This window comes from Mirounga leonina, unplaced genomic scaffold, assembly GCF_011800145.1.
Source record: "Mirounga leonina isolate KUSES-001 unplaced genomic scaffold, KU_Mleo_1.0 Mir_118, whole genome shotgun sequence".
In the NCBI taxonomy this organism is placed as follows: Eukaryota; Metazoa; Chordata; class Mammalia; order Carnivora; family Phocidae; genus Mirounga; species Mirounga leonina.
In genome coordinates this window covers 6,465,003-6,490,694 of record NW_023270277.1, presented here as the reverse complement: position 1 = coordinate 6,490,694, position 25,692 = coordinate 6,465,003, and the positions used below count along the sequence as shown (strand labels likewise).

At 45.8% G+C, this 25,692-nt stretch overlaps 1 protein-coding gene across 1 annotated transcript in view; it reads right to left on the bottom strand.

Moving 5' to 3' along the window:
- The window catches only part of LOC118007326 (arf-GAP with SH3 domain, ANK repeat and PH domain-containing protein 2), a 121,373-nt gene that overhangs the window by 52,881 nt on the left and 42,800 nt on the right, over nucleotides 1-25,692 (bottom strand). Inside the window, exons 5-10 of the mRNA XM_035000345.1 lie at nucleotides 22,022-22,096; nucleotides 20,275-20,324; nucleotides 16,291-16,420; nucleotides 12,033-12,118; nucleotides 4,793-4,868; nucleotides 4,411-4,497 (exon numbers count right to left, since the gene is read on the bottom strand). Of these exons, the coding sequence (XP_034856236.1) occupies nucleotides 4,411-4,497; nucleotides 4,793-4,868; nucleotides 12,033-12,118; nucleotides 16,291-16,420; nucleotides 20,275-20,324; nucleotides 22,022-22,096 (504 nt within the window). The remainder of the gene's footprint in view (nucleotides 1-4,410; nucleotides 4,498-4,792; nucleotides 4,869-12,032; nucleotides 12,119-16,290; nucleotides 16,421-20,274; nucleotides 20,325-22,021; nucleotides 22,097-25,692) is intronic.

Here is a 25,692-nt window from a genome sequence, read left to right as displayed (position 1 = left end):
GGTCAGTCTAGGTTGGGGTGTGACGGCTCCTAAATCAGAGTGGGGAAGAGGGTCAAGGGGGCAGAAGGGCAACCTATCAGAGACAACAGCACAAAGAGCCATTGCTGTTCAACCAACAAGTGGTGGGAATTAGGTATTTTTTGGTTCACTATGGTTCTTCAGCATCTAGGAGCACAGTATCTGTTGAATGAACGAACAAACTAGAACCTGTTTATCAAGACAATGTGTGAAGTGCTTTATAGAGACTATCCTCTAGATCTCATAACAACTCTCTGAGGTGGCAGTATCATTCCTATTTTACAGATGAAGAGACCAAGGCATGGAGAGATCAGGTAACTTGCTCCACGCCATCCTAGTAGGAAGTGAAGACCTACGATTAATTCATGCTCTTCTGCTCTGCTAGACAGTTACCCAGGCAAATTTTCCATCCTGGACAGAAGCTGGCCCACCTACCCCACCTGCTGGGACTCTACTAACTCTGAATCATCCTCCAAACCCTCATTCCCAACGTACTAACCCGCCTAGCACATATACCCATCTCCCACACAGGGGAGACACCCTTTCTGGGAGCTGACCTCCACTGGAGCGCTCATCACACTGTATCCCAATTTTCTGACCCTACTACCAGGCTGTGAGCCCTTTAAGAGGTGAAAACTGTATCTATCTTACTCTGTCTGTGCAGTGCCTGGTCTAGAGTAACTGCTAAGAAAATGGGGGTTGAGGGGCGCCTGGGTGGCGTAATCAGTTGAGCGTTTTGGCTCAGATCACGATCTCACTATCGTGAGTTGGAGCCCCGCATCAGGCTCTGTGTTCAGTGGGGAGTCTGCTTCAGATTCCCTCTCCCTCTCCCTCTCCCTCCTGACATGCTCGCTCTCTCTCATAAATAAATAAAATCTTTAAAAAAACAGAAAGAAAGAGAAAAAGAAAATGGGAGTTGAATGTGTGACTCAATGAACAAGTCTTCCATGAAGGGCGAACTGAAGGCCAGTCAGGCCACTGGGAGCTTGGCAGAAGAGACAAGGAAGTGAACACCTGGCCAGAGGGTTGTGATTAAGGCCAGATTTAGGCATGATAAGATACACAAGCCTAGACCAGAAAAGCCAGAGTCGGAAGAGAATTATCGCTGTCACGGACCTCTGCTCCCTGGACAGCACATACTATTCAAACACATTCCTACCAGACAGGGACACTTGAAAAGTGGGGAGCACTGGAGCACCTGGGTGGCTCAGTCGGGTAAGTGTCTGCCTTCAGCTCAGGTTGTGATCACAGGGTCCTGGGATCAAGCCCTGCATCGGGCTCCCTGCTCAGCAGGGAGTCTGCTTCTCCCTCTGCCACTCCCCCCTGCTTGTGCTTGCCCTCCCTCAAGTAAATAAGTAAAATCTTAAAAAAAGAGAGAGAGAAAAAGAAAAGGGAGGAGCATAAAGCTGACATGAAGAGAGACCACACTTGAGATGTCCAAAGTGGGAAAATCATTGTGGTTTCAGCACTCAAGCCTACCAACACCTGCTCCCAGAGGCTGAGTCCTCCCGCTAGAGGCACGAGTCTGGGTTCTCAACAGCGAACGGCAGAGAACCCACATGCCAACAATGAGGTTTTGGCAGAGAATCTGCCAGCACTGCAATGGGATCTGTCCCACAGGACTCTACTGAGATGGGACGTACATGGGATGGGGAAGCAGGAGAAGGCTCATGCAAGAATGAGCAGTATTGGAGGGCTTTAACTTTGCCAGATGTTAAAACTATGGTGCATATATAGTAGTCACCGCACCGTTTAATTCTTCTATAAGTCTGAAAAAATTCATAATAAAAGTGGAAAAATCAAATATCAGAATCTTTGTTACAGACAGCAGAAATATCAAAAATACAAAACGCCAGTGAGGTATGGGGGCACTGGGATCATAATGGCACAGTCTCCCTCCCAAAACGTAGCTACAGGGTGACAAAGAGAAGCAGCCCAAAGCCGCCATATGCAAGAGCCACATTCTTCACTTAGACCAAATGACTGATGTTTGAGATTTACAGGAAGGAAATAGGACAGTGGCTCACACCAATCATCAATGCAGTTTCCTTGGGGCACGTTACCTAATTTTTATGAAATGAAATTATGTAGTCGCTTAACCAACTAAGCCACCTAGGCACCCCGTGAATTGAAATTAGGTAGTAAGAATTTTTGTAAATGTTAAATAAAAATTATCCACACCTTCAGCTAAGTCAGAGAGAGAATCCAAAAAAAAAGGGAATGAGAGTGCCCAACGTTCAATTCTTGCTGTAACTGGAAGAGACGGAACCCTAATCATAAAAAGTATTTAATAATATATAAAATTCCACTTATGCACATTTGCTTCCTACTGACAACTGTGTTCAGAGATCAACCACTCTATGGAATACCATCATCAAAAAGCAATGCAGAGCGTAATACAACATCCAGTATGACACAATCACGAGCAAGAAACTGGAGAGTTCCGTATTTGGGCAGAAAGCCAAAGAGGAGCAGTAAAGAAGGTTCTTATGATCCCTCTGTGCAGTTGTGGGCAGCTGGGCTGGGTGTCAATAAAAGCACACAAACACAACAAACCATAAAGACTTCTGGTCTGTGCTGGTAGATTTGTTATATTTTTCTGCAAAGCTATAAATAACCAGCTGACAACAGCCAGTTTTCCCAAACCTCCTAATTCTGCACAGCTAAAGTAAACGGGGCCTTTGCACTGCGCCCAGAGGACCACTCAACTGCAGACTCTGCTCTCCTTTATTATAAGCCTGAGCTTAGCTTCGTGGGTTTGATACTCCTTTTCAGACAAGAGCGGCTCTCAACCACTCCCAGACCTGCGCTGGGGAGCTGGCTGCTTTGTCGGCATTGGGGCTCCTACACCTACCACCACCTCTTCTAGTTAAACCTAAGCCCCTGTTTTCTCCATACTCCAAGTTCTTTTTCTCCTTCTTTTCTGCTTATCATCCACATTTGGGAATATCAAAGCGTCAGGATCTATATTCTCCAGACTGGGAGGAAGCCACTATCCCGTGGGTAATTTCAAGCACTCACATATGACCTCAATCTGCCAATCTCTCACTTAGCTGACCCACGTTTACCAAAAACCTAGTAAACGAGCAATATGGTCCTACAATGTCATGGCTGGTGAGGCCCAGAAGGCAGGAGGGCAAACTCAAGCTGCCAAGGTCTAGCTAGAGAAAAAGCATCTGTGCACTTGAAGACACAGCCAATAACCCATAAGGAGTATGTCCTGATTGAAGTAACTGGAACTCAGATCATTGGGGCTGGGGTGAGCAGAGGCAGGGCTGTGGGTGGTTGAGAAGGACATGAAGAATTCAGCTAGGCAGCAGGAGGGGAGGGAGGGCATGAGTCGCTCTGCTTCCACAAAGGGACAACAGCAAATGTATAAACCATAAACTTGGAAATTTTCCTTTCAGTAATATTTGAGAATCCAAATTCTTTACCCTTTAATAAAACCCAGAGAAAGGGTTAAAATTTAAAATGCTACTGGCCATTAATGTATGCACGGAAGAAACTAATTTAAGTTCATGAAGAAAGCATGCAAAACTCTCCAATTTATTAAAATACTGAACTACTTACTCTCCTAGACTTCGGTCACAAAGGTAAATGCATTTGGGAGAGAAAGAACAATATTCAGTTATAGTACAGGAACTCAAAACTGAGCATACCAAACTGCAGTGAACTTCATGCTCTATTAAGTAGTTTAATAGTTATTTATCTAAAATCTATTAATTATACATTTAAATACATTCCTTTATGTACAAGGAAGGGGGTTATGTTTAAGTTCACATTATAATATCCACCCTGTAGTAAACAGATCATAGAATTACCTTAAAAATGTACTTTTTAGTATTTTTTTAAAAGCCTCCAAAACAAATTGTCACTGTGGATGTGTCAGCATGCAGAAAAGGGATTACAGGAAAGACATGATGCCAGAGAAACTAAGGTCTCCTGCTCGTCGAAATGCAGCTGGAGGAGACTCTAGTTCCCCATGTTTTACAGAGCACGATCTCAGGGCTGGAGGATGCAGGTGGCCACCTGGTATGGGGCCACAGAAACCACAAAGTTCCAGGTAGAAAATCAATGGCATAAATACCGAGTATCTACGTAACAGAGATTTTGAGAGCTACTCATCTACGACCAGAGAGCACTAAAAGGGTTTATATGCTACCATGAAGGCCAGGTCTCCAGTAAATGCCTCCCCCCTTGAAATAAACAGATCTTAAAAAGATGGTTTCATAAGACCAAACTTAAGGAGCAAACCAAATGCTTGGTGCTGGCCTGATACAGCCCCAGGGTGAACTGTGAGCTCCTAGAGGACCTGAATGTAGCATTCTTCTGTCCCAAAGCCTCTGAGACCCAGGTATACAAGTGCAATCTTTCAAAATTAAATCCCCTCACCTCTTTCTGTTCAACCTGCAATGCTGATTTCAAAATATCTCGAAGCTGTATCAGTTGCCTTCTTTCTTCATCCTGGGCCTGTTTGATCTTTAAAAAACAAAACAAAGAAGAGAGAAGCAGGGCTGAGGTACAGTGAGGTTCTGGGAGTTCGTAGGGCATCGCCTCAACAAATGCCTCCCCTACCAGATCCCCCCCCCCCGCCAGCCACAACAGAGGACGGCCACGGGGACTCCATCCTCCACGGGGCCCCACCAGGCTGTCAGCTTCTGGCGCACGCAGCATGCAAACACGGGATCATACAGAAGCCATGCTTAAATCAAAGCATTTGTTTCATAAAAACTGTTTTGACACTCATGTGGGAGAGAAGCCACTAGCTGCTTACTGTGTGAAGGTCTGTTGAAAGTGTCTCAATGGAAGGCTTGAGGCTCTCAACTGCTTTCAGTCCATCCTGGAAAAAACTAAGAGGAAAAAGAAGACACAGATAGGGTTTCATAAAAGAGGAAAGAGTTCTATTACATGGAGAAAATACTTCTTTAAAGGAAAGTGAGTGAAATCATGACACAATTCCTGGGGGAAAACACTGTGTGAACCAAACTTTAAAATATCAGGCAAACAAAGAATAAAATGACACTGAAAACCGCAAGAAGTGACAGAAAAGGAACTGCAATAAGCCTAAGTGTTTATAATTGCTCTTGACCCATATGATAGGAGCCCTAAATTTTCAGTGTATAATGGGAAGCAGGCCCCTACTGACAAAAGGCAGTGAAGGCTCTGGTTCAGGAATGGAAAAGTCTGAGCTCAGAAAAGCATGGGGTGCAAGTAAGAACAATACACTAAAAAATCTTCCCAGTCAACAGCTAAGTGGAAAAGAGAAGGCAGAAAAAAACAAAGCGAGCTTGATGCAGGTGAATGGCCATGCCCCATCTGCAGAGTAAGGAAATGTGGTTGGAGAACTTGAGATCAAATATCAAAAGGAAACTTTTTTTTTTCCAAAGCCCAGAACTCAATGCTTGTGAAGTTGTTTATAGTAAGTGATGCAGGAACTATAAGAGAAGCTAGACAGATTTCCCTGCAGCAACAGCGGGTTGATGCTGAGCATTGCCCCGAAGCATGCTGTACAACCCTTTTGAGAGGAATGAAGAAAACGCTTCCCCGTAAGCTCAGGGCAGAGTTCAAAACGTAACAAGGGCTGTTATGCCTATGTGATTTGGCCTCTGCCTAGGTCTCCAAGCTTCAAGTAGCATCATTCACCCCCTTTCATTCACTAGATTCCAGAGCTAGCAGCCTTCTGTCAATGGCCATCAGACCTTTCCTGCCTCAGGCCCTTTGCATATGCTATTTCTGTTTTCTAAAGAGTTCTCCCTGCAGATATCTTCTGTTTTGCCTGGATTATTCCCACCCACTCTTCAAATTTTAAGTTAACTACCACTTTGTTAGTGAGGCTTCCGTGACCCCTTACTTTAAAAGAAGTCTCCTTGCTATATTCTCTCAGAGCACTGTCTCTTGCTTCAAAACCCTTAGCACAACTACCCTTACGTAGTCATTAGTGTGATTATTTAAAATATACCCACCCTCCCTTAGATCCAAAGTTCTAGGAGGGTAAGGACACGGTATCCACAAAACCAGGCACATTTCAAGCACACACTATTTGTTGAATGAAAACGTAAGTTAATGAAGGAAGGAAGGAGTCTCCAACTTCAGCCAGGTAACTGGAAGGAGATGATCTTCAAAATGTGATCTGGGTCTCCCATGTGTTCATGGGAGGTGATGTTAATCACCTCAGCCAGGGTCCTGTGGGACTTTCCCACGTGAAGTATATAAGGAACAGAAGGGGCTGTGAGAGCAACGAAGCATGACACTGAATGCAGTAATTCCAAGGAGGAAGGAAGAGGGAAATATACACACAGGATGTGGGTTCTGAACCATTACTAGCCAGGCATTAGGAATCACAGAAGCTGCGCTATGAGAATGGTCTAACCTTAATGTTTAGATATATGCGTAATTCTTTATTTTATGTTTTCATCCCTACATTTTACCTAACGCTTTTTTTCTGAACATGGAATAACTCCTGATACGGCAACAGTGACTTCTCCAGGGCTGTGTCCACTGTCGGGGCAGGAAGGCCTGGTCTTAGGCACCTTCGGGCCCTCCGCTCGCGGCATGATGAGCAGCACAGGGCAGGTGCTTTCCAACCACACAGGACATGTGGAGGTACAGACACAGGCATGAGAAACTGAGCTGCTCCCCTCTCGTGCTGAGCTCATCTCGTTCTCACGATCTGCTTCAGTTACATTATTTCTTTACAGAACTATTTCCTTAATCCCTTCAAATTCTCGTGAAATAGGTAGGAAAGAGAGAAAGAAGAGGGACCAAGAGAGGGGGAGAGAACACCAGGGTGAGGAGTCGGAAGAGCACCGCAGGAGACTGGTCCCGCACGGAGAGCCGGCGCACGGCTCTGGGAATCTCTGCTTTGTGCCAAGAGCCCTGCCGCGGGGCAAGTACTCAGGCGTTTCTCGTCGCAGTCACCACCATCAGCGTGACGCTGGGCAGGGCACTCGGAATAACGATACCAATTTGGGTTTGAGATTTGGTTTTTATCTTCATAATCACATAGCTGGTCTTAACCATCTACCTAGAACACCTCCTCCTCTGATTGTCAAACTGCCCATCTTCCTGTACCTTCCGTTTTGTTTTTAGAGGTGGGAAGGGGGAGAGGGAGAGAGAGAATCTTAAGCAGACTCCACACTCAGCGCAGAGTTGGGCGCGGGGCTTGATCTCATGACCCTGAGATCATGACCTGAGCCAAAATCAAGAGTTGGACGCTTAAGTGACTGAGCCATCCAGGCACCCACGTACCCTCCTTTTTGAGGCATGTTTTGGCACCTAGGTATACCCTCCCTGGCCTCAGGGAAAGTTTCAAAGAAAGGGGCTCTGTCCCTGCTTTGCTGTCACCACCGTGACATTTCTTTCCCTTTACTTTTTAAGATTTTATTTTATTTTTAAAATTTTTTTATTCTTATGTTAATCCCCATACATTACATCATTAGTTTTAGATGTAGTGTTCCATGATTCATTGTTTGTGCGTAACACCCAGTGCTCCATGCAGAATGTGCCCTCCTCAATACCCATCACCAGGCTAACCCAACCTCCCAACCCCCTCCCCTCTAGAACCCTCAGTTTGTTTTTCAGAGTCCATCGTCTCTCATGGTTCGTCTACCCCTCCGATTTCCCCCTCTTCATTCTTCCCCTCCTGCTACCTTCTTCTTTTTTTTTTTTTTTCTCTTAACATATATTGCATTATTTGTTTCAGAGGTACAGATCTGGGATTCAACAGTCTTGCACAATTCACAGCGCTTACCAGAGCACATACCCTCCCCAGTGTCTATCACCCAGTCACCCCATCCCTCCCACCCCACCCCCCACTCCAGCAACCCTCAGTTTGTTTCCTGAGATTAAGAATTCCTCCTATCAGTGAGGTCATATGATACATGTTTTTCTCTGTTTGACTTATTTAAGATTTTATTTTTAAGTAATCTCTATACCCAATGTGGGGCTCAAACTCACAACCCCGAGATGGACAGTCACATGCTCTACCAACTGAGCCGGTAAGGTGCCCCATCACTGTGACATTTTTTTTTCCTTTTTTAAAAAGATTTTATTTATTAGAGAGAGAGAATGAGCGGGGGAGGGGGAGGGCAGAGAGAGCAGACTCCCTGCTGAGCAGGAAGCCCAATGTGAGGCTCAATCCCAGAACCCCGAGATCATGACCTGAGCCCAAGGCAGATGCTTAACTAACTAAACGACCCAGTTGCCCCCACTGTAGCATTTCTAAGTACAAACCCTGTACATTTTTCTTAGGTTGAACCAGTAACACTTTCCCAAGCTTCAATCAAACAATGTTTACCATCAATATTACTAAATATCAGTTTTGTTTTTTATTAAATGTTTTCTACCCAGCCTGACCAAACTCCCAAGCCTTTAAAATGCACCCACTGAGATTCAATCTTCAAGCTCCCACCAAGCAGGGTGGCCTCTCCCTCCGGCTATAGGCTTTATAAGAGCACCCCATTCTCATGGCCCGAGCCCTGCCTGCCCTCTGCACCCTGGCCCTGTGTCTCATTCAACGCCGTATCCCAAATACATCAGGCAACAGTTGGTCATTGTGGTTCTCAGCAGGTAACTGCTCAAAGAACAAGTCAATTCAACATTCATCACCACTATTTAGAACATAGCTGTTTTTGTTTTATTATTGTTTTAGAGACTGCCCTATTTCTAGATTCCATTAGAGAGTAAGAGCCTCAACCTTCAGCAGCAAAGGCTAATAAGACAGATTTTCAGGGTATTCCAGGAACCAGGCAGAGATGCAACTTCTTTCTTTAAATGAAATAAAAAACAAAGAACATGAAGTACTCTTCAAGAACACTGAAAGTAAAAAGCAAATATGAATAAAAAGCAAAATAATACATATCTAGGCAGTTCTAAGGGTGAACACCCAAACATGGCTCCCAGAGTCTAGTCTACACCCAGAGGCCTCTTCATACCTGCAGAGAATAGCAGCGTGTGAGAACGGGCACTGGCCGAGCAGGCTGCCCCTGCCCCTCAGGGCCCAGCACTCCTCTGGGGTGAGGACGGGAGACTGGGAATGTTAACTGGGGAACATGAAGGAGCTACAAGAACCAACAATGTACAGCCACATGGTCCTTTGTCCAACGGCTGAGTCACTCCAGCTCTGCAGTTTATCCCCCAGAATGTGAATTAGAAATAGAAAAGTCAAAGCTGTGCAAGTGATTTGAAGAGCATGCAGCATGCACACACACACACACACAGACACATACACAGACACACACACAGGAAGTAATGGAAGATTCATCGTTTTTAAAGGTTACTGAGCTCATGCCCATAAAAGGCCAACTAGTTCACTTTTCCACAAGTGGTCTGTTGCTACCCAACGGATCAGTTTGGGCAAAATAAAGAGAAAAAAGGAAATCCCAGAATAGCTTCTTAAAAATAAAATATTAGCAAGGAAGCGACCCACTTCCTAATCTGCCTCACATAAGGTTACAAGGATAACTACCGAAGAAGTAATTTGCATGTTAATCACAAAGTTACGGTTCTGAGTCTCTATAAAATAGTTCATCTTGAAAATTCTACAAATTAGGGGTTTTTTTCCATCCTCTGAGACTCTTTTTTCCAAGCTTGGAGCTCTTCTTTTAACCTAGGATGAACCACACAGCACAGCGTCTTTTGCTGCTGGACCTCAGCTGCTTCGCAGACGCACGGTCACGAGCACCATATTAATTCCAAGGCTGAGCTAAGTTCAATAGTGCAACTCACCACTGCAACCATGTGCCAGGTACATGCACCATGCACTGCACATTAAACAAATAATATCATGGCCCCTTTCCTTAAAGGAGATGCAGTTTGGTGAGAGACATAACGCAGTATGAAAGATGCCATTCTGTAGATAAACAGCTGGTATAGTGATAATGCAGAAGGAAGAGAAGTAATTCCAGCCAGGGAAGACCGGGCGAGTTCAAAGGAGCAGTAGGTAGGTCTCAGGGATGACCAGAGCTAGGGAAAGGCACAAAGGGAGCGTTGGGACATTCTAGCAAAGGGAGCAGCATGTGCAGAGGCACATCAGTGTGCGGCATGGCCTGTCTGGGGAAAAGCGACAGACAGGTGGGGCATTCAACCTCCAAGGATTTCTCACATCAGTCACACCATCTGCTGGCTTTGTCACCAGTCTAGGCCAAGACCTCACTGGCCCTGGATGGTGCAGGAACAGGACTGTGTGCCTAAGTGATCACCCATACCCACTCTTGTTTGTCCCTTATTAAAACAGAGAATGGAACCAAGAAGTCTCCCCAGGTGTTTCCCATCGACTCTGCTCTCGCTCCATCCATCACACTGTTTCACCTGTTCATAGCCACACCCGCTCCCTAAAACTGTTACGTATTTTCTTCTGTGTTTACTATTTATCCACCCCGTCAGAACTGAAGGTTCATGAGTAAGAAGTATCACCAGAACCTCAAATAGTGCCTGGCACATAGTAGGAGCTCAATATTTGCTGAATGAATCTCCTGCTTAAAACTTTTGAGAGCTCCCTGATACACTTAGAATAAAATCTAAAACCCTTCACAGGGCTCCTAAGGCCATCCACGTCTCTCGTTTTTCCATCCGGTTTCATGTCACACTACCCTCCCCCACTCACTCATTATGCTTATGTCACACTGGGCTTTTTCCTGCCTCGAGATCTTGACTTTGCCTGGAATGTTCTTTCCCTACTCCTTCTCTGCTAGATCCTTTAGATCTCAGAATACATGTCTCCTCAAAGAGGCCTGCAGCTAGTTCAGAAAGTATTTGAATATCTACTATGGACTAGGTACTGTGTCTGGTGGCTGGAGAATACAAGAAACAGAAAAAAAAAAGGAAGAAAAATCCTGTGTCTGCCCTCAATCTAAATCAGGTCCTTCTATTCTTTGTTAGATTCCATCACTTCCGAACACGTTTCAAATGTGCAATCATAAACCCATTGCTTCAGCCCACTTGCCTAGCTGATTCGAGCAGGAACAATGTCTGTGATTGACATTCCTTTATCTCCAGCATCCAGCACAGTGCCGGACACAGGGCACCTGCTCAGCAAGCGACAGATGAGCCAGGGGCTGGTGTGTGTTAGGGCTGAGGGTCAGGCAGAAGTGAGAGGGGGCGCGAGCGAGCAAGTGAGCGAGCGAGGCATGATGAGGGTCAGGCTATGCAGGGCTCACACGCTGGCCAAGCTGACTATGTGAGGCAGACCCAAACACGGAAGCCTCTCCTTCTCTACCATATTCAGCCTCCTTAGCTCAGCACTGTCACTTGCTTTATAGGATAAATAATATATCGGGATGCCTGGGTGGCTCAGTCGGTTGGGCGTCTACCTTCAGCTCAGGTCATGATCTTGAGGTCCTGGGATCGAACTCTGCATCAGCCAGGAGTCTGCTTCTCCCTCTCCCTCTGCCCTTGCTCCTGCTTATGCTCTCTCTCTCAAATAAATAAAATCTTTAAAAATATACATATATGAAATTTAATATACTGCCTTAACCCCAACTAATTTCTTGCAAACAAAAACCATCTGTGAATCATGTGTTAGATCAAACCAGTCTGTCCCTCTGAAAAAAGGGTAAAAATAAATACATCTGATAACTACTATAGATTGTTGTTTATTGAAAAAGATTCTTTAACCACAGAATTTGCCCTTTTAAAGTGTACAATTCAGTGGTTTTAGTATATTCACAAAATCGTGCAATCATCAGCACCGTCTCATTCCAGAATATTTTCACTACCCCAATCAGCAGTAATTCCCTACTCCTCCTAAGTCCTGGCAATCACTCATCTGTAGATTTGCTTATTCCTGATCTTCCGAGTAAATAAAATCCTACAGAATTTGGCCTTTTGTGTCTGGCTTCTTCCACTTAACATGTTTTTTCAAGGTTCACCGTGTTATAATGGGTGTTAGTACTTCATGCCTTTTACAACAGAGTTTTAAAGGAGTGTTTATTTTCCTTGATACAATACTATATTATCTACCAGAAGTTGCCATAAAAACAGCTGAAATAACATCACAACAAAGAAAAAGAACTTACTTGCACTGGGCATGAAAATATTTGATCAGATTCTGAAGTAAATCCACTCCCTTTTTAATCTTAATTTCATTGACCTTCAGCAGATACTGTTAAAAAAAACACAAAAGGGTATGTCAGACCCAGAACACGAGCTTCTGAGCACAGATCATTTTCTCTACTTCTCCGACATCTTTCGCTAAGGGTAGAGGTCATGGCAGGTGCCGAGCATTTTCTGAAACACCAGAACTGAACATTTCTCTGTTTGGTGCCAAATGAATTATCCAACATCCAGGTAATTAAACATTTAACTTTAGGTGCCAAAAACTCCTAGTAGTAAGATGCTGGATCTTAACCTGCTAGAGGAAATTTTCTTCGAGCTGCACAAAGAAGGCAGATGGTTAAAGTGAATGGGCTCTTTCTGTCCACATCTTTCTGCACCCCCCATCCCTTCTCTGGGCAGGTCATCGTCTGCAACACTAACTGCCAGTGTTTTGTAGTTGAGACTCTTATCACCACATCTCTAAACCTGGCACTGAAAAAAAATGTGATTGTTATAAAAACCAAATTTTAAGCTGAAATGAACGAAAGGCATTTTTAACTTGGAGAATTCAGGAATGACCACTAAAATATCAGGAAGTCCCAGGAATCTACAAAACCAGCCTCAGGAAATACATTTGTTCTTTGCTAAAGGTTTACAGAACAAAAGACCCCATAAATTCCCTGTTCCCTCCACCGTCAGGACATGGCATAAAGAACTCTGAGGACGTGTCATCTCTGAGACTGGATGCCCCCGAAAGAGCGGCCACCACTGCTGACCACACAGGCTTCTCAGCCATAACCTGGGAAGCTCACATTCAAGCCAGAAGTCCAGCCGGAGAGAGGAAGCTGCTACAAAATCAACTACAAAATCTCCTTTTCCTACACCAAGCACCTTTATGTGTTCTCCTTCCTTCGGTCTGATATTTATTCACTGTTAACTGAATAAGATGCCTGGCAATGTCAAAATGGCTAAGTGGTTAATAAGATGCTTCTCTGTGACTTAAGTCAAAACTTAAAACGTGTGGACCTTTTGACATAGAACTTCTACTTACAGGAACTTACTCTCTAAGAAGATAATCATAAAAGTTTACAAAGATGAATAGAAAACAAGGTTCAGTGCGGACTTGTTTGTAAAAGTAACAAATGGCAACCCAAATGTAATGAATGGAAAATTAAAGTAGGGTTCAGCCACACACAAAAATTGCTATGTAGCCATGAAGCCAATAAAGCAGAGACTTTCCGGCACCAAAGGATGCCCAAAAGACATACAAGTGAGTCAAAACAATCAGGTTACAAAGCACCAGTAGAGAACGATCCTGTTTATACAAATTATTTTTATGAAGGTACACGGAGGGATATATGAAAGATGGTAAAGTACTTATCTTCTGGTGAGTAAAATTTGGGGTGATTTTTAATTTCATATATATAGACTAATTTTTAAAAGTATATTTTTATAATCACAGAAAAACAACAGGATCTCTCATACATTCCCCACACACAGATGCTCTGTATTACCTATTTATTACACCACACTGAATTTCTCTACAAAATTCGTTTTGAAGAAAAAGTTCCACAATTTAAAATAAACACCTGAAAGCCATTCTTCTAGATTAGATCTTGGGCATCTAAAATTTTAAACACCTAAACAATGGCAAGCATTTATGAAACTTGAGGGCTTCAGTGTGAGGAACTGGCTGAACAATTTTACCATGATTAACTACAGCAATCTATTCACTTTGAGATGTCAGATTCTGGGGGGACTGCTTTTCAAACGTTCCTCCTTCCCCCACGGAGAGCCCTTTCCAGCCCACTTCTGTTTGGCCCACATGTACATCCTTCATTGGATGTGTCCTCCTCTGGAGACTCCAGCCCTGCTTCTGCACACATCATGCTAACTGCTGGATCTGCTAGGCTCAGCACACATGGGGCCCCAAACCTCCCCGGGGGGCTGGCCTAGCAGGTGTGCTGAAAGCCATCATCTAGACAGTACATTTGCAATATAATAAACTATTTCACCAGTGCACAGGATGCATTCACCTAGACCTGGAGGGGAAAGGTAACTGGTGTTGGGTGCATAGCACAGAAAGCAATGCAGCGCCCCTCACCTCAAAGATACACTAATTTTCACAATTCACTAAACGTTTTTAAATCTTTTTTTTTTTTTTAAAGATTTTATTTATTTATTTGACAGAGAGAGACACAGTGAGAGAGGAGCACAGGCAGGGGGAGTGGAGGGGGGAGAGGCAGGCTTCCCGCCGAGCGGGGAGCCCAATGCGGGGCTCGATCCCAGAACGCTGGGATCATGACCTGAGCCGAAGGCAGGCGCTTAACGACCGAGCCACCGAGGCAGCCCCACTAAACGTTTTTAAACAAGCAGTCTTTTGCAGAGTTTAAGCAAATGTGTTTCCTCCTTACTAGCCAAAAAAAAGAGCATAACCTGAACACAACATACACACGCACACCTGTTCCAAACCCATTCTTTGTAAAATATCTACTTAATTTACCCCAATTAAACAGAAATAATACCTAGTATTTGCGTAACAAACAGCAATTTCCTATGCCATCTCACACCCTCTGGGCTGATTCCTGGGACACTGTGTGAAATTGGCCAGACAGGCATTGTTACATATGAGGTCTGTTTACAAAACAACATGTATCTAAAAACATCCACTCTCCTCTCTACAGTAAGACTTGGAGCTTAGTTAACTTTCCAAATATTCACTTAATGAAAAAAAAAATAGCAAAGGAAGAACAAAGGAACAAAGACGACATGAGACATAAAAAAAAAAAAAAAGACAGCAGACATTAATCCAACCACATCAATAGCAACATCAAATGTGAATGGATTAAACAATCCCATCAAAAGGCAGAGACTGTCAGACTAGATTTAAAACACACTGTCTACAGGAAACACACTTTAGATTCTCTGACACACACAGGGTGAAAAAGAAATTCCATGCAAACAGAAATGAAGAGAGCTGGAGTGGCCATACTAATGTCAGGTTAATATCCTATCCTTGATCCTGGGACTGGTTCTGCTCCACTGACCACTTAAGAGATGGAATAAAAACTCATTTAAATATACTCCTAAAATAGACATTTCTACAAGCTAAACTCCCGCTGCAATTAACAAACATTCTGAAGTCAGAAAGTGCCGCGTGGCTCAGCTTTGCTGTTGACCGCTCCCAGGGAACGAGAGCAGGCTGAGCCAGTTTCAGTAGCTGTCACAATCATCCCCGCACACTCCGCACATCGAAAGCTGAAGTCTGCACAGGCTCGGCACATGCACCGTCAAGCTCAAGGGGCTTCACGGCCACTGCCGGGAGGGCGAACCCTCAGGCAGAGCTTGGCATGGTGTCCAGAGGCCTTTTTTACAACGACCCACAAGCAAGGCATAACAAGGCTGGAAGCAAAGGCCTTCATGACTCGTTTCTGGTATTTTGCACCCCTCAGCTTCCAGCAGGGACATGTCCCAGAGCATCAGTGCTGCCATTTCCCTCCCCATCCCCAAAGGCAAGGGCTCAGGCTGCAGAACGGAGCGGAGCAGAGGAGCTCCCCAGGGCCTCCTGCCTTGATGAGTGAATTCGGTGCAAGCACTTCAGAGGCAGGTGGCTTGGCTTCCACAGTATGTAGTGCGCTCGCTCTCCCCCCCTCCCTCACTCAGAGACCCACAGGGGACCAGCTGCAGGTTTTTCCAGCTGACTTCTCCCTGGCCCTCCTCATGGCTTCCACTGCTATAATGGGAACCCAGATACCTCATTAAAAAACACTAATGGAGAGTATTTTAGTAATGTACCTGTGAGAGGTGAGTCTGGGTATGTGTATGAGGCCAGAGAGGATGTTTCTTTAGATTCTTCCCTACTTTTAATTAATGGTTGGGGTTAGATTCAGCTCATTCCACCCTCCAAGAGACTCAGCCTCCCCTAGTAAGAGAAATTGGGACAAATGGAGTCCACTAATGCATTGCTGTGATGTCTGAAGCCTCTGGGAAGCATGCACTCTCCAGAGGAGTTCACATGCCAGTGAAGGCAGGCTGCCTGCAGCCCACCACCTGGAACCCACCACCCCCTGGAACCTGCACTTCACCCTTCCCAACCCTGGCACCCCCGGCGCTCACCCTGCACATCTGTAGCTGCAGCCCGCACCCCCGGGGCTCACCTCGCGCACCCGTAGCTGCAGCCCACACCCCCGAGGCTCACCTCGCGCACCCATAGCTGCAGCCCACACCCCTGGGGCTCACCTCGCACATCTGTAGCTGGAAAAGCCGCCGCTCCTTCTCCATCTCTTCAGCAATTTCAGCCCCGCTGATTTCAGTGCGAATCATTCCATGCAGTTTGGCATGCTCCTTCTTCTCTTTTTCAATTTTGGTTCTACAGGTGAAAAAAGCAAGGATAATTTGAGATGCCTCGGCACGGCACTCCAGACAAGACAGGCTTGCAGGGATCCCATTACCCAGCCTGCAACACAAACGTGCATGAGTCTTCTGCAAACAAGACAGCCTCTTATTTATTTTTATTAATTTTATTATGTTAGTCACCATTACATTACATCATTCGTTTTTGATGTAGTGTTCCATGATTCATTGTTTGCGTGTAACACCCAGTGCTCCATGCAGAACGTGCCCTCTTTAATACCCATAACCAGGCTAACCCATCCCCCCACCCCCGTCCCCTCTAGAACCCTCAATTTGTTTCTCAGAGTCCATAGTCTCTCATGGTTCATCTCGCCCTCCGATACCCCCCCTTCATTTTTCCCCTCCCTGCTATTTTTTTTTTTAACATATAATGTATTGTTTCAGAGGTACAGGTCTGTGATTGATCAGTCTTACACAATTCACAGCACTCACCATAGCACATACCCTCCCCACTGTGATCACCCAGGCACCCCATCCTTCCCACCCCCCACCACTCCAGCAACCCTCAGCTTGTTTCCTGAGATTAAGAATTCCTCATATCAGGGGTGCCTGGGTGGCTCAGTCGTTAAGCGCCTGCCTTCGGCTCAGGTCATGATCCCAGGGTCCTGGGATCGAGCCCCGCATCGGGCTCCCTGCTCAGCGGGAAGCCTGCTTCTCCCTCTCCCTCTCCCCCTGCTTGTGTTCCCTCTCTGTGTCTCTCTCTGTCAAATAAATAAATAAAATCTTTAAAAAAAAAAAAAAAGAATTCCTCATATCAGTGAGATCATATGGTACTTGTCTTTCTCTGACTTATTTTGCTTAGCATAATACCCTCTAGTTCCATCCACGTCATTGCAAATGCCAAGATTTTGGGGTTTTTTGATGGCTGCATAATATTCCATTGTATATATATATATCACACCTTCTTTATCCATTCATCTGTTGATGAACGTCTTGGCTCTTTCCACAGTTTGGCTATTGTGGACATTGCTGCTATAAACATCGGAGTGCACATACCCCTTCAGATCCCTACATTTGTATCTTTGGGGTAAATACCCAGTAGTGCAATTGCTGGATCGTATGGTAGCTCTATTTTCAACTTTTTGAGGAACCTCCATACTGTTTTCCAGAGTGGCTGCACCAGCTTGCATTCCCACCAACAGCGTAGGAGGGTTCCCCTTTCTCCGCATCCCCGCCAACGTTTGTTGTTTCCTGACTTGTTAATTTTAGCCATTCTGACTGGTGTGAGGTGGTATCTCATTGAAGTTTTGATTTGGATTTCCCTGATGCCGAGTGATGCTGAGCACTTTTTCATGTGTCTTCTTTGGAAAAATGTTCATGTCTTCTGTCCATTTCTTGATTGGATTATTTGTTCTTTGGGTGTTGAGCTTGGTAAGTTCTTTATAGATCTTGGATACTAGCCCTTTATCTGATATGTCATTTTCAAATATCTTCTCCCATTCTGTCAGTTGTCTTTTGGTTTTGTTGACTGTTTCCTTTGCTGGCAAAAGCTTTTTATCGTGATGAAGTCCCAATAGTTCATTTTGGCCCTTGCTTCCCTTGCCTTTGGCGATGTTTCTAGGAAGAAGTTGCTGTGGCTGAGGTCGAAGATGTTGCTGCCTGTGTTCTCCTTTAGGATTTGGATGGACTCCTGCCTCACATTTAGGTCTTTCAACCACTTTGAGTCTATTTTTGTGTGTGGTGTAAGGAAATGGTCCAGTTTCATACAAGACAGCCTCTTAACTTACTGGAAAGGAAAATACAATTTGGTCATAAGAATGTCAAATTTGACCCTTTTTGTTGAGTACTGGTTCAAGAAATCCTTTCCTAAGCACCTACTTTGTGCCAGATTTGGGTCAGAAGAGGCAAAGTCTGCTCACGCCTCAAAGGTTTCCTTCAGGGCACACTTTGTCTGTCTGTGTGTCCCCTGAGCAGCACAAAAGGGGGCTGCAGGCAGGAGACTCCCTCCCTCCTCCACTTTCTCCCTGCCCCTCACCACCCGCCTCCTGGCCGAATGAGGTCTTGCCAGGGCTCTGCCTTGACTGGGACAGTGCTCATTGTTGCAGAACAAATCTCAAGCATAAATGGTGAAAGAGTTATTTTTAAAACTTATCTGAGAATTATCTGAAGCTTTCAACACTCTCAAATTCTGGGATTTTGTGAGTAATTCTGTCTTCACTCTATCTATGTATATCCTGATTTTACAGAATTTGATCTCATTCTCCTTTCGGAACCAGAAGACTCTCTCTGGCAACCCTCTTCAAAACCCCCTTTGTGCCCCCGGTTCGGTAATACACAGAAGCGTCTCCTTGGAGGCACCCGAGGGTGGAAGCAACAGCAGCTGAATGGAAAGCCACCTCCTGGCTCTGGCTCAATGACCCTCTCTCACTAGCTGACCAGCAGCAAAGCACCAAGTCTTGGCTTCCTGTCTACAAAGATCCTTTCCCTGTCGAGTGCACTGCATGGGTGTGCAGAGGAAGGATGCTAAGGGCCAGCAGCTTCTCTGGTTGGACAGACCTTCAAGGTACTCTAACACAATCTGTGCTTATATGTGAATGTATGCCATCAGTGAAATCCAGATTTTGGGGATCCAGGCAACTCTGAGTATGGAAATTTGGGTATGGAAATTTAAGATTTCCAGGAGGGGACAAATGTTAAAGGTTTGGTATTCCTGAGTTTGAGCTTTGTGATCCTTCACCCAAGGCTGGTTTTATTTTATTTTATTTTTTTAAAGATTTTATTTATTTATTTGTCAGAGAGAGAGAGAGAGTGCGCGTGTGCACAAGCTGGGGGAGCGGCAGGCAGAGGGAGAAGCAGGCTCCCCACGGAGCAAGAAGCTGGATGCAGAATTTGATCCCAGGACCCCAGGATCATGATCTGAGCTATTAACTGACTGAGCCACCCAGGCGTCCCCCAAGGCTGGTTTTAAAAACAAAACACACACACATCCCAAGTCCAATTACTTAGAGCTACATCTGGAACAGCTTTCTTCTTAACACCTCTCACTTTACCAGATGGCTTCATGTTAAAGTTTCTATTTCCACTCAGAAAACTCTACATTGTTACCCACTGCACAGTAATTACAAAGCAAACATGAGACATTTAAAAATATTTTCTCTCAAGTATTTACAGTAATTGAAACCACTGTCCCCACAATCACCAGCCCAATCCCAGCGAGCTGAACCCTCCCATGCTGGGAAGGAGAGACTGTGATCCGAAATGTGCCCATGACTGACATGGGCCAGGAGCAGTCCCATCTTCAGTGGAAACCGACTGAGCCTTCTTCATGTTCTTACGGCAGATGAAGCGATCGAATAAGGCTAGCGTGGGGTGCCTCTTTTCTCTCTCTACGCCAAGGGACTGGTGTTTTAGGGAAATTCAGACACAGAGCTACAAGCAGGCGGCTCTTGCAAATCACCAGGAAGATGAAGTCTGAAAACTGTGTTGTCGTAGTAAACGGTGACAAAGTGGGGAAAGCGTTTGTTTGTTTGTTTGTTTGTTTGTTTTCAAAAAAAAGGGAAAGAAACACCGGTCGACGAAACCTGGCCTTGATGTCCTTCAACGAGCTTTCTTGAAAATAACATTCTGTAACCATTACGACATCACAGAAAAGGGACCAGGAAAAACTCGTTTGAAGAGGTCCACGGCACCACTGAAATTTAGACACCGAGTGTGAAAGCATCTGGCGTCGTAATGAACCACAGCAACACAGGTTTAAGTGAATTCTTCCCTGGCTGAAGGTTTATTTAGAAAATACCTTCAAGCAATAAAAGCTCAATTTAAAATTAAGATCTCAAATTACCTACATTTTAAAAAAATGGAAACACTCACATTTTTGTTTCATAGTCCTTCCAAGCTTTATCAAAAGGCTTTTTCAGATCCTGTAAACAGAGAGGCATAAATTAAACAGAACCAATATTAACTTCTGGGCAAGACAACTTACTTATTCCTAGACTAGTCCTGAAAGGAGCATTAGTTTCTGTAATAAATGATGTATACAATTCCATGAAAAATAAAGAACTTAGAGCTCAGGCTTTGAATGCGACTAGCAGCTACGCCACATGCACACAGAACAAGTGGAAAATCCCAGCACACACGCACTGCCCAGCTACAGTGAGTAGGAACTCACGGCTCGTGGTGTGTGACCTATACTCCACCCAGAGAAACACCTCATCTGCAAGAGTTTTAGTACCTCTCTCTACAAAAAAAAAAAAAAAAAAAGATTCTGACTTTTTCAATGAATAGGAGAATGTCCCCTGAGAGATGTAACCCTGATTTGGGCCCAGCAAAAACGATATCAAAGCCATTCACCTTCTTCTGAGGTCTCCTGATTCCACTCTTCTATCTAGAACTTAGGACCTCCTACACTCTGATAAAGCCTGGCTCAAAGCATACTGAGCCACCGGAAAATTCTATCCAGTGGTTTCCCCCATTTATGTTCCCTTTAACAGGGTTCTTTTGTAAGAAAGAACCTCCTTTGGGGGGCTTATTTTTTATTTTTTGGCTCTTCACTGGCCTTATTATGACAAGGCCGAAGCTCCTAGCCCAGCATCTAAGGCCTTCCATGAACTTGGAAGCCTCATCTCCCACTCCTGCACCTCCCCAGACTCAGGGCATCAAACCATACAAAAAGCCTCAAGAGCAGCACCCTGTCACGCTTCTCCCTACCTGCATGTGTGTCCCTCTGCCTCGTGTGCCCTGCCCTCCCATTCTGCTGGCTAACTTGAGTTGGCTGATGTGTTCTCTAGGACCCTGGTCCGGGACGACGAGGAATGTTCCTCAGTGTCCTAACGGCTCGCGAGGCCCAGTGCTCCCTGCCCCAACAGCCCTGGCATGCTCTGGGAAGGAAATACTGAGAGGTCTCTGCAGAGGTCACAGAGATTGGCCAGCCTGGGCTTCCAGATGAGCCAGACGTGACTGGGAATCACGTGCAGATCCAATCAGAGAATTTGATCTAAGAACTGGGGCACAATCATCTGTCTTTCAGATCACACATCTGTTCGTGCCACCGACATGCAGAAGCGGCTATTGCTCGGCATCTGGTACAGATACCGCTCGAGCTGACTTCCTCACTCACATGTTCATGAAACAATTCACAGCAAGGCGCTTCCTGAACAGTGAACGTCCTTCGGAGGACAGAAAAAGAAAGTCCGTTTGAGCCTTACTGGTGCAGATTCTCCTGCCGGGAAACTACATCCTAGCAAGGACCCTTTGGCCAGTGGTCAGCCAGCGACACGCCGGCCAGAAAACCACACTTCCCTGCACAGGCTCCCCTGCTCAACCGACAGAGCGCGAAAACCATTCACAGGCTTCAAGAGAGCTGCTTCTTTCCCTTCCCACCCTCCTCCCCTTCCCACATTTACAGCACCAACAAGGTGGCCAGAAGGGCCTTGGGGCACCATCGGTAGGACTGAAAGGTGGTGCCAACGTAGCAGATCAAGGGAACCTGAGGCAGCAAGAAGCCATCATGCCATCCAGGAGGAAGGCATGTGTGTGCCGTGCCCCGACAGGCCAGCATGACCGTGACTCTACGTCCCCCAGTGACTGTTCCCAGTGAGCTGGGTGGTCGATGGCTTACCCCTTTCACTCCTTTCAGGTCTCCTTTCAGCAAACTGTCCAGGGGGAAGGAGATGATGTTGTTCATATTCTGAATCTAAAAAGCAAACAAAATTCTTATTCGATGTCTTTTTTTTAAAGATTTTATTTATTTATTTGACTGAGAGAGAGAGAGCAAGAGCCGGAACACAAGCAGGGGGAGTGGAGAGGGAGAAGCAGGCTTCCTGCGGAGCAGGGAGCCTGATGCAGGACTCGATCCCAGGACCCTGGGATCATGACCTGAGCCGAAGGCAGACGCTTAACCGACTGAGCCACACAGGCGTCCCTCAATGTCCTTTTTAATCTGAAGTACGGACAGCAAGATCTTAGAGAACACCTGGTAATAATTAACCTCCCCTGAAAACCTGGCCGGCACGAGCAGGACAGCCTTATTCATTCCTATGCTCCTTGTGGTGGTCGTACCTTGCCAATAAAAACATAACTCTCAGAAAGTCTGTATTTCTCTATTCTTCACAACAATAACAGCCTTCTATTAAACTATTTAGTTTGTGAGAAGATCATCATTATGACAAAGAAAAATTATTTCAAAACAATCACTGACAGAACCACTTTAAAGATACCGAATAGAATTCACAAACACACACTTCCTGCTCTCACTCACAGCTCCAATGTTCTGGGCTACGCTTCACTGAAGTCTCAGGGCCCACAGACCCCAATCTCCCCAGAAAAGCCCCCCACAGGGGAACTCAGAATGAAGAAGAGAATCTCTTCTTCTTGGTGAATGTGTAGGAGCCAATGTTCAGAGAGAGGAAGAGAAATGAGTGTGTGTGTTGCATGTGTTGTGTGTGTGAGGTGTGGGGTGTATGTGGGACGTGTGGTGTGTGTGTGTGTGTTGCTGGAAAAGGAGAAAAATGAGAGAAGGGGGGAGGGAGGTCTTGAGCTGCTCTGTTCTTCTCCCTGAAGCAAGAAGGCCAGGGACGGAGGCTTAGCACATTGTCACCACGGATTAACTTGACTAGAACCAAACCCTCCGGACACACACTCAGAGCACACTCACGGCAAGCACGGCTGCCCCTGCTGGCCTCAAATGTGGGAAGCTAAGACACCAAGCTTCAGTTGGGGACAGTCAGGTACTGGCTCCCTGTGTTCTGAGGCCCATGCAGTCCCTCCCCGGCAATCAGCTGAGGATCTACCTTCTCCTCGCCCCGGCTTAGCGCACCGCTGCCGTGAGTCAACACGCATGCCAGCTGGCAATGCTGGGGCCTTGGGGCACACGTCACTTTGGGGTACACACACCTAGATTATGGGCCCATAAAAGAGGAGCGACAAGTAAGGACTCTGGAACCATGTGCATTTATTCTTACCACTGAGCAGAGGAAATTTTTAATTTTAGTAGAATTACCTTGAATAGGAAAACCAACTCTAGGCACAATTTTCCAGGCAACATGGGATCCGATTTTCATGTACTATTTGGCATATGAAACCTCAAAATGGGAGGGACAAACGGACTAGAAAAATCCCTGCAGAGGTGACAACCCTGCACCCAGCCACCAACCGTGCCAAATACACAGCCGACTCACGACCGTCCTTTCAGAAATGCCTTCTTTGGGTAACATTTGTCCGAGGCTTCCACAACTCAACGTTTGTCACGTACCTGGCAGCCCTCCAAGGCACACTGTAATCAGCAGGGACTTGCGAGGATTAGCCTGAAGAGTTAGATTTTTAAACACCGAGAAGCGGAGTTTAAGGCGAGGTCTTCCGATGACTGGAAGGAACAGTGGCAAACAAAGGGCCGTGCTGGTGAATCATCTCTAATGCAAACACACCTGGCTTGCACTGTAAACCGAGGCAGGAGGGAATCCGAGGGCAGACTGCCACACGCCTGTCTCCTTCCACACCTCCACCCCCCGCCAGGACACCTGCTGGCAACTACACGCCCAAGCCCGCTGCCACCGCAACCCCACCCGGCTGCCCCCGGCAGGTCCCTCCCGCCGGGCTCCGCTCTGCTCCGCCTTGCGGACCAGTTGCTCACCCACGAACTCCCCACTTGCCATTCTTGCCGCCATGTTCCTGGATGGGTCTCTCTGCCCCTTTTCTGGACTGAGGCTCCTGGCCACCGGCCCCTGCTCTCTGCCTGACCCACCCCCTCCTCTGCAGCACTGTCGGATTCATCTGGGGTGGTGTCCCTGATAAAGGTTAAACCGACTCCTGCCCTTGGGACCCTCCATGGTCCAACCCCCTTCGCCACTTTTCATCTTTATATCTGGCCAAGTGGAAGTCCTTGCTGTTCTCTGCTTGTGCTCAGTCTGCTCTACCCTGCTGAGTGTCCTCCCAATTCCCTCCCCCAAAAGCCTTCCCATCCATCAGGCTTTCCCCAGATGCTACCTTCTCCATTAACATCCCCCCAGCTGCCAGGAGGAAGTGATCCCTCCCTTCTAAATCCTCCAATGTGTATATATTTTTAATTTCTTCAGGCACTTGACAGGTCCTACCCTGCTTCACCTCAGCAGTCTCACATCATACATCCTAAAGGACAGCTTTAAGTGCACTTCATTTTATATTCTCCGTGGCACCTAGCACAGGGCTTGGCCCAGAGCAGGTGCTTGAGAAACACGGACTGAGTAAATCAATATACTGAAGTATTTTTCTGAGCATCTAATACATAAGAGACAGACTCTAGAGATATATTGATACCTTTAAACTAAACGTCATAGAGCAAATGTATATGTGAATTCATTATTCTGTTCATCATGTATTTATTGAGCATGTATTTTATAGGCAGCAACTAGCTGGCTACAAAGATAAAAACACAATGCCTGCCATCTCAAGAGGAAGAATAAAGAAATACACACCAAGAATTGAACACAGAAAGTCTAAGACATAGCACATGCAGCGTATTTTACTCTGTACAGACACCAGTGGCTCCTTGTGGAGAGAGACAATGACCGGCTCTGGGCAGCCGGGAGGGCCAACCTGTGCTTGGGCAAGAGGGGCCTGTCCCAGTTACTGAGCCTCGTGACACTGCCCATCCATCCACACAGTCACAAAGAGCCATGGCTAAGAGTCAAAGGCACAGATCAATTTGCTCCCGAACGTTGCCTAGAGAGGAGCCAACACAGAGCCATCTTGGACGAGCAAGTGCAAGAAAGGGCAGCAAACACAGCCTGAAGGGGGAACATCAGAGCTGCCCAGGGTGGTCCCAAGGGCAGGAGTCGGTTTAACCTTTATCAAGGCACCAGCACAACTCAATCATACAGTGGGTGGGGGGGAAAAAAGAACAAGGTGCTTACAGATTAAAAATCTTATTACTAGAAAGAAGTCTAGTGGGTTTGTTACAAGAGGCATGTTTAGTAAGTAGCAGTGTATATGGATGGATGAGTGAGGAAAACAAGATTCTCTACAGCAGGGGGAAAGAACGCACAATTCGGTTTATAAATCTATTTTAAGACTATTTGTTATTTAATTCAAACAAGAAAGTAGGTACTGATAGACAGGTGTTACGTCCAGGAGAGGTAAACTAAGCTTTGGTATTTAGAGTGAAACAGTAAAGTCGGAAACTGACAGCTATCCGTCGGGCTGGCTTGCTCTCAGTCTCGATGCCGTGGATGGGCCACAGCCTACTGTAACCAGGACAGGACACAGCCACGATGCCGTGGATGGGCCCACGGCCCACTGTGACCAGGACAGGACACA